This window comes from Oncorhynchus clarkii, chromosome 12, assembly GCF_045791955.1.
Source record: "Oncorhynchus clarkii lewisi isolate Uvic-CL-2024 chromosome 12, UVic_Ocla_1.0, whole genome shotgun sequence".
NCBI classification, from domain to species: Eukaryota; Metazoa; Chordata; class Actinopteri; order Salmoniformes; family Salmonidae; genus Oncorhynchus; species Oncorhynchus clarkii.
This window is the reverse complement of record NC_092158.1, coordinates 55,442,081-55,460,988: the sequence shown is the minus strand read 5'-3', so window position 1 is coordinate 55,460,988 and position 18,908 is coordinate 55,442,081. Positions and strand designations below refer to the sequence as shown.

General features: G+C 40.7%; 1 protein-coding gene across 2 annotated transcripts in view; it reads left to right on the top strand.

Moving 5' to 3' along the window:
• The first annotated feature begins 231 nt into the window (after positions 1-231).
• The window catches only part of LOC139420826 (clathrin interactor 1-like), a 41,581-nt gene continuing 22,904 nt past the window's right edge, over positions 232-18,908 (top strand). Inside the window, exon 1 of one of the 2 annotated variants that reach the window (XM_071171149.1) lies at positions 232-484. In XM_071171149.1, coding sequence (XP_071027250.1) covers positions 444-484 — 41 coding nt within the window. In that variant the 5' untranslated portion in view covers positions 232-443. The remainder of the gene's footprint in view (positions 485-18,908) is intronic. The other variant, XM_071171150.1, reaches the window with a different exon arrangement.

Here is an 18,908-nt window from a genome sequence, read left to right as displayed (position 1 = left end):
AGAGACTGGGTGTAGAAGTGAGATTCTGCTGGGTCCCAGCACGTTCGGGTGTGGAAGGGAATGAAATCGTTGACCAGTTAGCCAAAATAGCTTTAAACTTCTGTTCAAAGTTAGTATGGCTCTTTTTTTTCTCAGAAGTACTGAGTTAGGTAGGGGGATTTAGAAATGTTGTAAAACGTGATTGACCATACACTCCAACACAGGAGGTGGCGGCATGCACCTCTAACGTTTGTTTGCGGACCGCCATTATATCATAGAAGAAGAACAAGCTCGCCGCGCTCCCGACAGTAGTAATTTGCGCGGCCCGTTTGCCGCTAACGGAGCTGGCTAGCTGAAAGGACTCGGAATTCTGTTGTCGGTGACACAAATCCAAGTCCATCTGTGGTTGTAAACAGACTGGACGGTGCATTATTGAGGCGGCGAGCCCTTGGTCGAGAGTCTACATGCTAAATATGTGGAAAGTCCGAGAACTGGTGGATAAAGCGTGAGTATTCTTGCAGTTATCGTGTTGACGTTTTGTTGCAAGGCCCGTTTATGTTAAGGACAAGGGAATCACTGATCTCGTGACGTCACACTGTTTTCTCAGCTGATGGCTCATTATGGGTAACGTTACTGTTTCAGCTTTGTGTACAACATGAAATAACATTAAATTATGTATTCTCCTCTGATCTTTTTGCTAATGTCCATTCTAAACATACATGCAAAGTAGCATCCCCATCCCCCTCTTCCAGGCTGCTAACTCAGGAAAGTAACGTTAGCTGATGATGTATGGTTAATGCTAACGCGTTAGTCTCATTCCGTGTCTCTGAATCGGTCCCTTTGATGTCCACTATCATCCATTTCCTGCTAACAATATTTGTTTTACATGGCTAGATTTCTTACTCAATTACTAAATTATAATGCAAGGCCCTCGCTCACTGCCACCTAACATTAGCTAGTTAGAAATCTTACAAAACGGGCAAATTTAGCGTAACATGAGCTAATTAGCTAGCATAGCTAAGCTAGCCACAATGACAGTCAAGACCTTTTCGTTTCATTGTGTCCATAACATTACCCACTATGGAAGTTGAACTTCATGACCATTCTATTGTTTTATAGTTAAAACGTTTTATACGACCACAATTACTGGCTAGTTAATTAACTAACTAGCTACCTAACTAGTTAACTAACTAGCCAGCAGCAGCTAACATGTATTTGTCTGTGCACTAACCTACTGTATTGTAGCCAGCTGCCGGTTAGCTTCAGGAGGACTTTGCAGCAAAGCCTAAGAGCTGTATGCCGAATAGGGTAAACAGGCTCCTCATGCCTCTCATCAAACACTTTGACTGAAAGTGCACCTGAACCACGAGGAATGCAACACAGCACCAACATAATCTCTTAGCTAACGTCTCACTGGGGGGCATTTTCTTTATAGCTAGTTAACATGAGCTAAATTAGACTAGTATTCCACCAGCAGCACAAACGATGTCACCTTCATATGGTAATGAGGAAACCTTAAATAAAAGCCAGCGTTGCTAAAGGTATTGCATTTGAATCAATGGTCACTTCTATTGTGCCAACAAGAAAATACAGGAAGTAATTTATGAAAACAAATAAAAAAGTATCGGTTTTAAAAAACATTTTTTTCAGACCATACTAATGAAAAAGGTATGTTGACACTGGTATGTTGAGATTATTGGGCTGTTGAGAGAACTAACTATTCTACCTGTTTTAGCTAAAGTGGGGCATTAAATACTCAGTAGGGTCTCCACAAACCAAATATGGTTAATTTTTGTGTTGCATGGCCTGCTAGTGGCTTTTCACTCTGCCCCTTCCATAGCCCCCAATGCAATACACTGTAATAGGCTGTACATGGGATACATATTGGCTTGTAGAGAACTTTTCTACCTGTGTTGAATATCGGTTGGAGATGCAAAACAGGTTTTTGGGGGGTGCTGAGTAGTATTTCTGTCTGTAATAAAGCTATTTTGTGTGGGAAAAACTAAATTACTGAGTGGCTGGGTGGCTGGGCCTGGCTCCCCAGTGGGGAGGGCATAGGCCCACCCACTGGGGAGCCAGGCCCACCCATGGTTGAACCCCTGCCCAGTAATGTGAATTCCCTAGATTAGGGCCTAATGAATTTCTTTCAATATACATTAAATTTACGTTTTGATTTTTTTTTTAAAGGGTCGACTATCATGCAAATTTTTATTTTGTGTGTCTGTTGATTTCAGGACCATGGATAGTACCAGGTCATTTAAAGCAGTGTTTTTGGATATGTACGACACACAGGTCCCCCTCCAAAATTACAGATATTTGGTTAGTAGAGACCTAGCTTTGTTGCAAACCAGGTTTCCCATAAACAGAGGCCTGAGAAAGTTCCATGGCAGAAATCCGCTAAAGACGGGTTGGAACCTGGTGAAATCACTGACGCCTTGCAACACGTCAAACCAATCAAATGCCCTGCTTGGGCAGAGTTTCAAAGGTGCTCACCAGATTAGTGTCATAGGAGCTACAGTGCATGAGGACAAAAGAAGCACGGGTGACAAAACATTTTAGAATGTTTGTAGCATGCTGGTTTTCACAGCATTTCTCTGTTATTTGGAGATTAGCTAAAGCTGCAGCAAGATGGGAGAAATGGTCTACAATGCTGACCATATTAATATTTGTAATGTTGTTTCTGCAGTGATATTTGGCGGTAAAGGCTAGCATGAGGGACAATAAGTAGCAGGACACAATGAGGCTAGTTATGAGAAAAGTTAACTAACCTTGTAAGCTACCTAGGTATAACTAACTTGCTAGTAGTGCTGAGCGATTAGTGCTTTTTGAGGTTCGCTAGGTTTCGGGTTGATTATAAAAAACACATTCATTTCGGTTTTCGATTATTTGGGTTGAATGCTGTAACACAGAATAAAACAGTTAATAAAAGTCCTGTGATGGTAGTGACTGCCCATTACTGCTTATCACCTATTAACCATCATTTATTCACATTAATTTAATAAAATATTTCAGTTGTGTATATTACATTTGTTGTTATTTGATGACTTTATTATTTCATTCCAAGTCAACATCTAACCTCTATAGAGCTGCTCTCTGCTCTCTCTTCAAAGTAAATAAGGCATACTTTTATGACTGCTGAATACCAACTATAAGTCACTTAGATCATGTGTTTTCATGTAGAGAAAGCCCTGCAAAGCAACTGCTTTCAATCCCTCTTGCGAGTTCTCTCTTCGGTTCTGTCAACAAGGTCTCTGCGTCTGCTCCACACAGACTGAGACCGGACAAGTAAGCGGGCGCTCAATGGGATTATGATCATTGTAGTTAATTACCACATTTTCTGTGCTAAACTGTGTAGAATATTGGCCTGTTGGAAACTACAACTCCCTACTACATCGCACAATTCGGGCTTGATCTCAACAGAAACTGAGCATTGATCTCACAGAAAAAAAAATAACTAAATGGAATTCAAATAATTGAACCGACGTTCAATAATATAATTTTCAGTTAATCACTCAGAACAAATATTTTCTCAAGGCACTGTATCCCATGTACAGTGTATTGCATTGAGGGCTATAGAGTGGAGAACGAAGTGCTGCTGGATATGTACGCCAGTCCCCCTCCAAATCTAACCATATTTGGTTAGTAAAGACCCTATTGCGTATTTTCCACCCGACAACTTCTCTACAACTAGTAAGTATCCCCCATACAGTGTATTGTATCGCAGTGAATAGTGTGGGTGGAGTAAGGAGTCATCAGCACTCTGTATTAAACCTGTTGCCCATCACAAGTTAAATAAAAACAAGAGACCATTTAAATTTAGCAGACTATTGAGTAATTCCAATAACATAACTGTATTTTTTTAAATATATTTATTTTAAATATAACCTACACATGAAGCTAGCTTTCAACATATCATCTGTGTAAACTTTCAAAAGAAATGCTACTATAAATAATACAATGTTAAAAATACAATGCATCAAATTATCTTTTACATTTTTTTCTAGGTAGTTGCAATTTGGGTTGGGGGGTATACAGTTTTCATATTGGCATACTGTCCTTCTCATCGGGGGATTTACAGTATTACCGTCTTAGTACACATGGGGGTGGTAAAAATGCAACAACAAAAAAGCTCATTGCGTGTCTTATCAGATAGAATTTGCACAAAGTATTAGCAAATTTCAATAGAAGCTGCTAGCTAAATATGCTAACGAGCGCAAACGAAAATAAACTATTTGCAAAGACAGGGAGGAGCAGACGGGCAAGAAGGGAGAGGAGAAAAAATAAACGCACGGAAATCAAGAACTCATCCAAAACGCTTTGACTTCTCAAACACGACAGAAAGCTAACACTATATGATGCCCGGTCTCCTTATTTATTCAGTCACTTACATAGATACCTAGCAAGTTAAACCAAATACAAAGCTGGAATCACCAGCTCCTGCTTTCTCCTGTTGTGCTATTTACAAACAAACATGTAACACGCTCAACTTTTCTGGGGAACTAAGCTTCATATTGTGACAGGTGAAATGAAGAACGCAATCTGCTTTTATCTCCTAACATATTGCACAAGTTGACTGCAGGTATTTAACTTAAATTGGCTACAAATATTCACATTTATTGAAAAACTTCAAATAGTTTTGACGTTATTGAAAAACCATCCCCTGGCTTTTTCCAAGTACCCCGGTATACCGCCCAAGCCTAGTTCTAATGCTGTGAGAAACAGTTGTACTGCACTAGTGCTAAGAAAATCGATAATCCCAACATTTAGCTTGTCTTTGCAGGGGCACTCTTATTTTGAAATGTGCTGCCAGCATAATATCCTGATGCTCAGAGAACAGAAATCAAAATTAGTGTGTTGCACATGAGCTCATATGTCAGCTATGGATATTTTGTACTGCATGGTGCTTACCAGACATTATTTCAATTAATCGCTAGAGGGGTTTGAAGTTTGTATACCCTGGCAACACTTATTTAATCATTCCTGCGTCAGTATTGGAGAAGTTCAAATTGCTTAGTGCAACCGTTTATGTCAACACACTATGATCATGAGAAAAGCCTCTGTGGCACAAATATCTTGCATTGCAAGCCCTGCAGCTTAGTGCTTCAAGGTTGTGCAAGATGTTGTAAGGGTAGCTAAGAAACCACAAAGTATAAAATAGAAAGACATTTTGTCCTGAGGCATAGCCTACTTCTCATAGGAAAGAGCGTATTTGACCTCTGGGTTGAAATGTGCACTCACTGTGGTCATTTGACTAATACAGCTTTGAAACCAAGTGGTGTGTTTCTAGCACTTCTCTCCCTATGCCAGCATAAAGTCATGAATCATGGCAGTTCTTGTATCAACCATGCATACAACCACTTTCTGCAGGATTACCTTTCTCATGCTTTTAAGTTAGGCTTAATATAGGGAGGGACTTAAATACCATCACTGGTCTAGCCATTCAGGACCTATTGAAAATAGCCTATTTATAACCTGCTGTGTTTTGATTTGAATCAAAAAGTTTATTTGCATGCAGAGTAGTTTCAAATCATGCATACACTTTAGTCATAAAGAATGCATGAAATGAGAATGCAGATGAGCAGTAGAAAGAGGTGAAGGATATGAATGGCGTATTCTGATGCAAAACTTCGCCCACCTCCCCAATGAATGGCGCTCTGATGTCACTGTGACCTCTGATCTTCAATTATGTGCTTGTTGAGATGGAGGTTTGTAAGGTGCAAAGCCAGGCTAGACTCCATGTAGGTAGACAAGAAACTGCCTCCATTGTCTGACTGAATGCACTCATCCTTGATTCCAAACAGAAGGTTTGTAAAGGAAGAGGTTTCTTTCATTGTGCAAACAGACAAACGAGCCCAGTAATTGAAAAGTGTCCTTTCTTGCTTCTTGTCTCCTCATTTTGAAAGGAACTCCATGGTTTTATGAAGGACTGTAAACATAAATTTACCGGAAAATGATTCCCTATAGACTTCAATGGTTTTAAAGCATTGGGCCAGTAACCGAAAGGCGGCTAGGTGAAAAATCTGTCTGTGCCCTTGAGCGAGGCGCTGAACCATAATTGCTCTTATAAGTCGCTCTGGACAGGAGCGTCTGCTAAATGACTAAAATGTAACATTTAATGGAGGAAATGCTAGCTAGCTATATACATTTCACCTGCTAAAGGCTAGCCAGAGCCCTGATTTAAAATTAAAAATGTTCTAAATGTATAATCCGCAAGCTAGCTCAGCTCCTAATTGCAGTGTTGGATAGATTGCTAGCTAACATGTTCCATCTATGAAAATAGCAACAATTATCTCACTTTATTTCAACTTATCCAATCTTTACCCGGCACTGGGCATCTGTAGCTAGCCCATCTGTAGCTAACATTAGCTAGCCCATCTGTAACACCCCTCAGCTAGCTGAGTTCTGTTTATTTAATTATTTTACATGTTGTTTGAACACCAAATGGCCACAAGCTGCCTGCCAGTAGGTAGAAGCTAGCTGGATAACGAACTAGCTAACTAGATAGCCAATGCTATTGCTGAGGCAGGGATATCTTGCCAGCGCACATTGGGTGACTGCAGCAGTCCTATAACGTTAGCAAGCAAAGACAACCCGTGTTTTCAATGTAGAAGCTGGCTTGGTAGCACACATTTCCTTAACTGATACCGATGATGGCTCCATAGACTGCCATAAGTTAGCTGACCCAACTCAATGATGAAGGAAGTTCATCAGAAACTTTCTTCACCATAGAGTTGCGTTTTAGCGAGTTGCTGAGCTGGGGATATGGGGTTATCATAAATTGTACTAGCTAGCTAGCTACTTCTCTGTTCTGGCATAAACCATAGCCTACATGTCGACATGTAATCATTGAAATTTGAGAGTTGTTTTCAACTGCTAGCCTGCTACCAGGTTTGGACTAGTTGCCTGCTTGCTTGCTAGTAGCTAATGTTATACACAGAAAATAACAAACTCTCTTTAAAGGATGATATTTTTACTTGGCTGTGATCTGATATCATTCTACACTGAGTGTACAAAACATGCTCTTTCCATGAGACTGACAATGTGAATCCAAGTAAATGCTATGATCCTTTATTGATGTCACTTATTAAATCCACTTTAAAATCCACTTTAATCAGTGTAGATGAAGGGGAGGAGATGGGTTAACAAATGCTTTTTAAGCCTTGAGACAATGGGCAAGAATAAGGTACCCTGTTCAAAAAGTGCCTTTGAACAGGGTATGGTAGTAGGTGCCAGGCGCACCGGTTTGTGTAGAACTGCAACACTGCTGGGATTTTCACTCTCAACAGTTTCCCATATGTATCAAGTAGAGGTAGACCAATTATGAATTTTCAACGGCGATAGCGATTATTGGAGGACCAAAAAAAGCAGATACCGATTAATCGGCTCAATTTTTGGGGGATTTCATATATATGTAATAATTACAACAATAGTGAATAAACACTTATTTTTAACTTAATATAATACATAAATAAAAATACGTTTAGTCTCATATAAATAGTGAAACATGTTCAATTAGGTTTAAATAATGCAAAAACACTGTGTTGAAGAAAGTAAAAGTGCAATATGTGCCATCTAAAAAAGCTAACGTTTAAGTTCCTTTCTCAAAACATGAGAACATATGAAGGCTGGTGGTTCCATTTAACATGAGTCTTCAATATTCCCAGTTGAGAAGTTTTAGGTTGTGGTTATTATAATCAAATACAATTTTATTGGTCACATACACATGGTTAGCAGATGTTAATATGAGTGTAGCAAAATGCTTGTGGTTCTAGTTCCGACCGTGCAGTAATATCTAACAAGTAATCTAACAATTTCACAACTGCCTTAAGTGTGAAGGAATGAATAAGAATATGTACACATATATGGATGAGAGCTGGCCGTGTGGCAGAGGCAAGATGCAGTAGATGGTATAGAGTACAGTATATACATATGAGCTGAGTAATGTAGGGTATGTAAACATTATATAAAGTGGCATTGTTTAAAGTTACTAGTGATGCATTTATTACATCCAATTTTTAATTATTAAAGTGGCTAGAGATTTGAGTCAGTATGTTGGCAGCAGCAACTTGTAATCGATGAACAGCATTCTTACATGGGTATTCCTCTTGTCCAGATGGGTTAGGGCCGTGTGATTGCGTCGTCTGTGGACCTATTGGGGCGGTAAGCAAATTGGAGTGGGTCTAGGGTGTCGGGTAGGGTGGAGGTGATATGATCCTTGACTAGTCTCTCAAAGCACTTCATGATGACGGACATGTGCTACGGGGCGATAGTCATTAAGCTCAGTTACCTTAGCTTTCTTGGGAACAGGAACAATGGTGGCCCTCTTGAAGCATGTTGGAACAGCGGTGGGCTGTGTGAGTGGTACTGTATTGTCCTCAAAGCGAGCAAATACGTTTTTTAGTTTGTCTGGGATCAAGACTTCGGCGGACACCGGTTTCCTTTTTGTAAACCGTGATTGACTGTAGACCCTGCCACATACAGTGCCTTGCAAAAGTATTCGGCCCCCTTGAACTTTGCGACCTTTTGCCACATTTCAGGCTTCAAACATAAAGATATAAAACTGTATTTTTTTGTGAAGAATCAACAACAAGTGGGACACAATCATGAAGTGGAACGACATTTATTGGATATTTCAAACTTTTTTAACAAATCAAAAACTGAAAAATTGGGCGTGCAAAATTATTCAGCCCCTTTACTTTCAGTGCAGCAAACTCTCTCCAGAAGTTCAGTGAGGATCTCTGAATGATCCAATGTTGACCTAAATGACTAATGATGATAAATACAATCCACCTGTGTGTAATCAAGTCTCCGTATAAATGCACCTGCACTGTGATAGTCTGAGGTCCGTTAAAAGCGCACAGAGCATCACGAAGAACAAGGAACACACCAGGCAGGTCCGAGATACTGTTGTGAAGAAGTTTAAAGCCGGATTTGGATACAAAAAGATTTCCCAAGCTTTAAACATCCCAAGGAGCACTGTGCAAGCGATAATATTGAAATGGAAGGAGTATCAGACCACTGCAAATCTACCAAGACCTGGCCGTCCCTCTAAACTTTCAGCTCATACAAGGAGAAGACTGATCAGAGATGCAGCCAAGAGGCCCATGATCACTCTGGATGAACTGCAGAGATCTACAGCTGAGGTGGGAGACTCTGTCCATAGGACAACAATCAGTCAGTCGTATATTGCACAAATCTGGCCTTTATGGAAGAGTGGCAAGAAGAAAGCCATTTCTTAAAGGTATCCATAAAAAGTGTAGTTTAAAGTTTGCCACAAGCCACCTGGGAGACACACCAAACATGTGGAAGAAGGTGCTCTGGTCAGATGAAACCAAAATTGAACTTTTTGGCAACAATGCAAAATGTTATGTTTGGCGTAAAAGCAACACAGCTCACAGCATCCCCACTGTCAAACATGGTGGTGGCTGCATCATGGTTTGGGCCTGCTTTTCTTCAGCAGGGACAGGGAAGATGGTTAAAATTGATGGGAAGATGGATGGAGCCAAATACAGGACCATTCTGGAAGAAAACCTGATGGAGTCTGCAAAAGACCTGAGACTGGGACGGAGATTTGTCTTCCAACAAGACAATGATCCAAAACATAAAGCAAAATCTACAATGGAATGGTTAAAAAATAAACATATCCAGGTGTTAGAATGGCCAAGTCAAAGTCCAGACCTGAATCCAATCGAGAATCTGTGGAAAGAACTGAAAACTGCTGTTCACAAATGCTCTCCATCCAACCTCACTGAGCTCGAGCTGTTTTGCAAGGAGGAAAAAATGTCAGTCTCTCGATGTGCAAAACTGATAGAGACATACCCCAAGCGACTTACAGCTGTAATCGCAGCAAAAGGTGGCGCTACAAAGTATTAACTTAAGGGGGCTGAATAATTTTGCATGCCCAATTTTTCAGTTTTTGTTTTGTTAAAGTTTGAAATATCCAATAAATGTCGTTCCACTTCATGATTGTGTCCCACTTGTTGATTTTTCACAAAAAAATACAGTTTTATATCTTTATGTTTGAAGCCTGAAATGTGGCAAAAGGTCGCAAAGTTCAAGGAGGCCGAATACTTTCGCAAGGCACTGTACGTCTCGTGTCTGAGCCGATGAATTGTGAGTCTACTTTGTCTCTATACTGACGCTTAGCCTGTTTGATTGCCTTGCGGAGGGAATAGCAACACTCTTTGTATTCAGTCATGTTTCAGGTTGCCTTGCCATGATTAAAAGCAGTGGTTTTTGCTTTCAGTTTTGCGCAAATGCTGCCATCAATCCACGGTTTCTGGTTGGGGATGGTTTTAATGGTCACCATGGGTACAACATCACCGATGCACTTGCTAATAAACTCGCTCACCAAATCAGCGTATACATCAATGTTGTTGTCTGAGGCTATCCGGAACATATCCCAATCCATGTGATCGAAGCAATCTTGTGTGGAATCTGATTGTTCAGACCAGCGTTGAACAGACCAGAGAATGGGCCTTTCACTTTTTAGTTTCTGTCTATTGGCTGGGAGCAACAAAATGGCGTCGTGGTCAGATTTGCCGAAATGAGGGCGAGGGAGGGCTTTGTATGCTTCGCGGAAGTTATAGTAGCAATGATTCAGAATGCTGCCGGCCCGGGTCACACATTCGATATGCTGATAAAATTTAGATTAGCTTTGTTAAAATCCTCAGCTACAATAAATGCAGCCTCAGGATTTTTTGTGGTTTCCAGTTTACATAGAGTTCAATGAAGTTCTTTCAGGGCCATCAAGGTGTCTGCTTGGGGGGGATATACTGATTATAATCGAAGAGAATTCTCTTGGTAGATAATGTGGTCGGCATTTGATTGTAAGGAATTCTAGGTCAGGTGAACAAAAGGACTTGAGTTCCTGTATGTTGTGATCACACCAAAACTCGTTAATCATAAGGCATACACACCCGTCCTTCTTCTTACCAGAGAGATGTTTGTTTCTGCCAGCGCGATGCGTGAAGAAACCGGGTGGCTGTACTGACTCTGATAACGTATCACAAGTGAGCCATGTTTTCATGAAACAGAGAATGTTAAAATCTCTGATGTCTCTCTGGACGGCAACCCTTGCTCAAATTTTGTCTACCTTGTTCTCAAGAGACTGAACATCGGTGAGTAGCATACTCAGGAGCGGTGAGCAATATGCCCGTCTACGCTGCCTGACCAGAAGACCGCCCCTTCTGCGGCGCCGTTGTTTTGGGTTGCCTACTGGGATCCGATCCATTGTCCTGGGTGGTGGTCCAGACGGAGGATCCACTTCGGGAAAGTCGTATTCCTGGTCGTAATGTTGGTAAATTGACGTTGCTCTTATATCCAATAGTTCTTCCCGGCTGTATGTAATAAGATTTCAGATTTCCTGGGGTAACTGTGTAAGAAATAATTTTAATGCTATCTTTATGTATTATCTTATGTATATCTAGCAACTTACCTTGGCTCCTTGCTGCACTCGCGTAACAGGTGGTCAGCCTGTTAGTCTCCTTGTGGAGTGCAATGTAATCGGTCATAATCGGCATCCAAAAATGCAGATTGCCGGTTAATCAGTCGACCTCTAGTATCAAGAATGGTCCACCTTTCAAAGGAGATCCAGCCAACTTGACACAATTGGAGTCAATATGGGTCAGCGTCCCTGTGAAACTCTTTCAACAACTTAGAGTCCAAGCCCCGAAGAATTGACACTGTTCTGAGGGCAAAAGGGCATGTGCGATTCAATATTAGGAAGGTGTTCCTAATGTTTTGTACACTCAGTGTATATCATCTATGAATAAGTGAACAGGAACAGGTTATCATTGCTCATTGTTTATTGCGAACCAACAGTGTTGGCACACTAACCTAACTTCCTGGCTAACTATGGCCATCTGCTGGATTATTTTGGGATTACACAATGAAATATCACAGTGACATTGACAATGGTTCATATTATTGGAAAGTCAATTTTGCCGGTTCATTACAGTACTGTCAACTACACTGAAAAAAAATCTAAACTTAACATGTAAAGTGCTAGTCACATATTTAATGAGCTCAATAAAATATCCCCCAAATTTTCTCTACGCACAAAAAAAGCTTACTTCGCTCAAATTTTGTGCACACATTTCTTTACATCCCTGTTAGTGAGCATTTTGTCTTGTCGAGATAGGCCATACCTGACAGGTGTGACCTATCAAGAGGCTGATTAAACAGCATGATTGTTACACAGGTGCACCTTGTGCTGGGGACAGTAAGAGGCCACTCTAAAATGTGCAGTTTTGAATGAACAATGACGCATTTTATTTTAACTTAATATAATACATCAATAAAATCAATTTAGCCTCAAATAAATAATGAAACATGTTCAATTTGGTTTAAATAATGCAAAAACACAGTGTTGAAGAATAAAGTAAAAGTGCAATATGTGCCATGTAACAAAGCTAATGTTTATGTTCCTTGCTCAGAACATGAGAACATATATGCAATCTGGTGGTTCAATATTCCCAGTTCTTCAATATTTCCAGTTCAGAAGTTGTAGTTATTATAGGAAATATGATGCGTCGACTATTACTCCCTATACCATTTGTATTTCATATACAGTTGAAGTCAGAAGTTCACATACACCTTAGCCAAATACATTTAAACCCCGTTTTTCAAAATTCTTGACATTTAATCCTAGTAAAAATTCCCTATTTTAGGTCAGTTAGGATCACCACTTTATTTTAAGAATGTGAAATGTCAGAATAATAGTAGAGAGAATATATTTTTTCAGCTTTTATTTCTTTCATCACATTCCCAGTGGGTCAGAAGTTTACATACACTCAATTAGTATTTGGTAGCGTTGCCTTTAAATTGTTTAACTTGGGTCAAATGTTTCAGGTAGCCTTCCACAAGCTTCCCACAATAAGTTGGGTGAATTTTGGCCAATTCCTCCTGACAGAGCTGGTGTAACTGAGTCAGGTTTGTAGGCCTCCTTGCTCGCACACTCTTTTTCAGTTCTTCCCACAAATTGTCTATAGGATTGAGGTCAGGGCTTTGTTATGGCCACTCCAATACCCAGACTTTGTTGTCCTTAAGCCATTTTGCCACAACTTTGGAAGTATGCTTGGGGTCATTGTCCATTTGGAAGACCCATTTGCGACCAAGCTTTAACTTCCTGACTGATGTCTTGAGATGTTACTTCAATATATACACATTATTTTCCTTCCTCATGCAGCCATCTATTTTGTGAAGTGCACCAGTCCCTCCTGCAGCAAAGCACCCCCACAACTTTGCTGCTGTTCTAGGATTGATTTGCACTTTTCGCACCAAAGTACGTTCATCTCTAGGAGACAAAATGTGTCTCCTTCCTGAGTGGTATGACGACTGCGTGGTTTCATGGTGTTTATGAACATGGTACCTTCAGGCATTTGGAAATTGCTCCCAAGGATGAACCAGGCTTTGCTGATTTCTTTAGATTTTCCATGATGTCAAGCAGAGAGGCACTGAGTTTGAAGGTAGGCCTTGAAATACATCCACAGGTACACCTCCTATTGACTCAAATTATGTCAATTAGCTTATCAGAAGCTTCTAAAGCCATGATCATTTTTTGGAATTTTCCAAGCTGTTTAAAGGCACAGTCAACTTAGTGTATGTAAACTTCTGACCCACTGGATTTGTGATACAGTGAATTATAAGTGAAATAATCTGTCTGTAAACAATTGTTAGAAAAATGACAAAGTAGATGCCAAAACTATAGTTTGTTAACAAGAAATTTGTGGAGTGGTTGAAAAGGTTTTAATGACTCCAATAGAGGTCGACCGATTATGATTTTTCAACGCCGATACCGATTATTGGAGGACCAAAAAAGCCGATACCGATTAATTGGCCGATTTGTTTTATTTATTTGTCATAATGACAATTTCAACAATACTGAATGAACACTTATTTTAACTTAATATAATACATTTAAAAATTCAATTTAGCCTCAAATAAATAATGCAAAAACAAAGTGTTGGAGAAGAAAGTAAAAGTAAAAAGCAATACGTGCCATGTAAGAAAGCTAACGTTTAAGTTCCTTGTTTGCATGAGAACATATGGAATCTGGTGGTTCCTTTTAACATGAGTCTTCAATATTCACAGGAAATTAGTTTTAGGTTGTAGTTATTATATGAATTATAGGACTATTTCCCTCTATACCATTTGTATTTCATTAACCTTTGACTATTGGATGTTCTTATAGGCACTTTAGTATTGCCAGTGTAACAGTATAGCTTCCGTCCCTTTCCTCGCTTGAACCAGGAACACAACGACAACAGCCACCCTCGAAGCAGCGTTACCCATGCAGAGCAAGGGGAACAACCACTCCAAGTCTGAGCGAGTGACGTTTGAAACGCTATTAGCGCGCACCCTGCTAACTAGCTAGCCATTTCACATCGGTTACACCAGCCTAATCTCGGGAGTTGATAGGCTTGAAGTCATAAACAGCGCAATGCTTGACACAACGAAGAGCTGCTCGCAAACGCAGTAAAGGGCTGTTTGAATGAATGCTTACGAGCCTGCTGCTGCCTACCACCGTTCAGACTGCTCTATCAAATCATAGACTTAATTATAATAAACACACAGAAATAAGAGCCTTTGGTCATTAATATGGTCAAATCCGGAAACTATAATTTTGAAAACAAAATGTTAATTATTTCAGCAAAATACGGAACCATTCTGTATTTTGTCGAACAGGTGGCATCCGTAAGTTAAAATATTGCTTACATTGCACAACTTTCAATGTTATGTCATAATTATGTAAAATTCTGGCAAATTAATTACGGTCTTTGTTAGGAAGAAACAGTTCACGAGCCAGGCGACCCAAACTGTTGCTTATACAGTAACCTTGACTCTGCTTGCACTGAACGCAAGAGAAGTGACAATTTCCCTAGTTAATATTACCTGCTAATATGCAGGTTTAAAAAATATATATTTCTGTGTGTTGATTTTAAGAAAGGCATTGATGTTTGTGGTTAGGTTCATTTGTGTAACAAATGTGCTTTTTTTTGCAAATGCACTTTTGTTAAATCATCACCCTTTTGGCAAAGTTGAATTACGCTGTGATTCGATGATAAATTAACAGGCACCACATTGATTATTGACAAGCTAGTTAACCTAGTAATATCATCAACCATGTGTAGTTAACTAGTGATTATGTGAAGATTGATTGTTTTTTATAAGATAAGTTTAATGCTAGCTAGCAACTTACCTTGGCTCATTGCTGCCACAAGGTCCTTTTGACGCTGCACTCGCGTAACAGCTGGTCAGCCTGCCACACAGTTTCCTCATGGATTGCAATGTCATTGTCCAAAAAGGCCTATTTCCTGATTGTTATGAAAACTTGAAATCGGCCCTAATTAATCGGTCGACCTCTAGTATCAAGAATGGTCCACGTTTCAAAGGACGACCTCTAGTCTCAAGTTTTTAGGGAGCGTTCAATTGGCATGCTGACTGCAGGAATGTCCACCAGAGCTGTTGTTAATTTCTCTAAATACTGAACAGAACCATTAACATAACTTTCTCCAGCCAGGAAACAAATGTGCTTGCTATTGTTATGTAACAATAATTTATTCTATAGCAGACAGAGGCTCCAGTCGAGTGCCTGTTTTATGGACAGAGCTTGCAGTCAAGTGACAGTAGTGGATGCTGCCTGAGATGAGAGGCTAGTCGATGGGTCATTGGGCCGTATAGCCTATACCTAGAGGTCATTCTGAGTACTCTGTGGCTGATCAATTATATCTGTCTGAAACTTAAGTTGAGACATTGATGGGAGGAACTTTGAGAGTGATCTTCTAGTATTTCTTTCTAGTTTTTTTTATTTTTCTTGTAGGTTATAATACAAAGGTATTCCATCTGTTATTGCGCAAGAGAAGTCATTTATTATTTGAATGATGACTTTGCTTCAAGGCCCACTCCAACTGTCTTTGTGAAGGCATGAGTCCTGTGTTCAGTATGACAAACCATGATATTGATGATATCATTGATTTGACTAACAATATCCCCTATGACGGCTTCTTCATGTCCTGGCTGTGTTTTTAGTTCTTTTGACTTTCTCTGCCAGTTAATGGACAGAAAGTCCCATCTAATGCAGTAAGATCAATATCATGGCGGGACTGATGGCTTTGTGTGGGGAGATCTCAGAAGGCGTCACTCTGTGGAGAATGAAAAATGTCAAACATTGCACTATTATGTGGAGAGATGTGATCTGTTGAAGGGAGCAGAGGAAACCTGCTCCTGAAGACATGAGAGAGAGGAGGGGAGTTTTGACAACTCTCGCTCTGATGAGATCTGAGGACTCGCAAACTCTTGTGAAGACAAACGTGAAGAAATGATCCGTCCATGTTTTCTTCCAACGCTTTTTGAGAAGTTCTTCAGCTTGCCCTTAGCTGGCCTCACTGTCTAGGCTGAACCATGTCATGACTGAGCCACCCTTTTAGCAAATGCAAATGATCCTTTTAGGCTACAGTAATGAACATAACTTCAGTCCATCAGCCAACCTGCAAATACATTTTATCAGTAAATGATCTTCCTAGGCATGACTCCCAGCAGTACAGTATTCTATATCCTCCCAGCACACTGCAGTGTGATCAGCGCCACTTCTGTGTGAGTAGCTTCAGGAATAGACCTACTCCAAATCAACCGAGCTTGCAGGCTGCATCCCCCAGGGACTTTTCTCCCTGGCAAATGTCCTTGTCCGTCCAGTGCCTCTTGCTTCTAATGAGCGTCAGTGAGCGGAGTGCTCTCAACCTCCCTCCCTCCCTCGCTGCTGTTGTCCCCTGTGTCCCCTTCATTACTCTCACCACTATCTCCATTTGAAAACTGACCTCTAGAACCACTGTTCCTCAGAAGCAGCAGGTGATGTTTATCTTCTAGTGTAGGAGGAGGGAGAGAGGAGAGTGAGGACTGGAGCAACTAGAGGTTGTTTCATGTGCAGGGCTTTGGCTTTTCAGCAGTGGACCGCTAGGCTGTGTTCTCCACTGCATGTGTAAATAAGCAGGCACATCCTGAGCAGAACAGACGCGGCAACGGCGGGCCTACTGAACAAAGAGGCCCAGGATGCAGAGAGTTGGAAGGGAAGCCTGGGCTCTGTCTGTTTCCTTCTCCCTTTCAGTCAGAGCCACTGCTCACCTTCTTTTGTCTCATCTTCAGCTGAATATTTTTCACACAGCGGGCCCTTCTGTCGGTGTGTGTGTTTTCTAGGCTGTTTGAAATGAAAGCACATCGCCGGTACGCTTGCCGTTCAGGCCATCTGCTTTTATAAACCGCTGTCATTCATTATTCAGTGGACTAGGATTTCCCTCATCTTGGAGCAGCTTTGCTGTGGAGAAGCTCTCGCTCTCTGTCACTCATGCTGGTGCATGGACACTGACTGTATAAATTCTCTCTGCGTTTGTTAATCCATCCACCATGAAGCACACATGCTTCATACACCTAAAGAAGTGTATTCCGTTTCATTGAATGTCCAGTTCTACCCAATGTTCTGTTTGGAACAAACCGGCTTGAGCTGTGGCCATTTGTTGATCTAGAGCAGAGTCCCCTTTTTGTAGGCCTGCGAATCAATCCCCCCCCCCCCCCCCCCAAAAAAAGATAAATTAACTTCATCAGGGTCTCAACTTGCTGTTGAGAGTTAGAATAGTAGAATACACAAGGTGAAATTTCAACATTTGATTGTGCATCAGCAGTTTTGTCAGTCACTGACACACACATTTTTTTTAGATTGGTAATTTACAGTAGTCTAGCCAGCCGTATAAACTTGTAGTAATCATGGTCGAATTACTGACCAGAAGCCCCTATTGATCTTTCACTCAGATATATTAAAAACTGCAAACATTTCTCTCCGCCTTATGGCAAAATATGTAGAATTCCAGCAAACTTGCGTTTGAACTCAAAAGCTAAAATGTTCTGCAACAAAAATTCACCTAGAGCCCCCAAAAGGCTAGGGCCAGCTCTAACTGCATGTGTGGGTATGGATGTCGGTACACAGACCCGCGAGCCACTGCGGCTCCACATGATGAGTTCAGATTTTTTGTGGCCCCCACCCCTTCAAAGTTGGACATCCCTGATCTAGAGTCTCTGTGTAGCCTATGGGTGATCGGTTGGCCGTTATCTCAGGCTTCAAGTTTGTTTATTCGTCAAATACATATGATATACATTTGAGTACAGTGCAATGAAATGCTTACTTGCAGACTTGATATAATTGGCTCGTTCATCACTCTGGTCTCGTCATTCTTTCCCCAGCTCTATTCCATTGTCCTCCCATCTGTCACTGAGCACTTTACCCTTGACCTCCTAAGGATCTGAGCACCCGTCTGTGGCAAAGCCCTGGCTAAACCCAGCCAGCAGCCAGCTTTTGACTAGCCTAATCAGACCAGTGGTCACTTAAGGCGTCAGCTAGCCGAACCGAAGGAGTGTGCTCGCATACTCCCTTCAAAGACCTTCGCTTAAAAATTTTTGAAAAAAGTTTCAATAGTTCTGATTGTCCATTTTGAGACACTGTAACCAGTATTCACTTCCTAAAAAGTCAGAATTAATCTATGATCATTTAAGAAATCTGTCATTACCTTTGATGTTTTTGCCAAAGAGATCTTAGTCCCGCAATTTTAAATCTAACTAAGATGTTTGGTACAGTACTTTTCAATTAAAAAATGTGCATGAAAATGGGTAATCTCTTGTTGAATGACTACAGACTTTATTGAAAAATCCCTACTGTTGACCAATCACTGACGAAGCGGCTTAGACTTTGGCTTTGAACTTTGGCTTGCCTCCAGAAAATATATTGTGTGCCCGAACAGCCCAAAAAGAACTAACCGAAGTCCAAAACAAACAAACAACTTCACAAAATGTCGTCATAATATATGCACAAACTCATGCAGACTCCTTTAGGGCCACCTCCACTACTCTAGACCCCCGGTAGGTTACTGTGTGCAAACAAATGT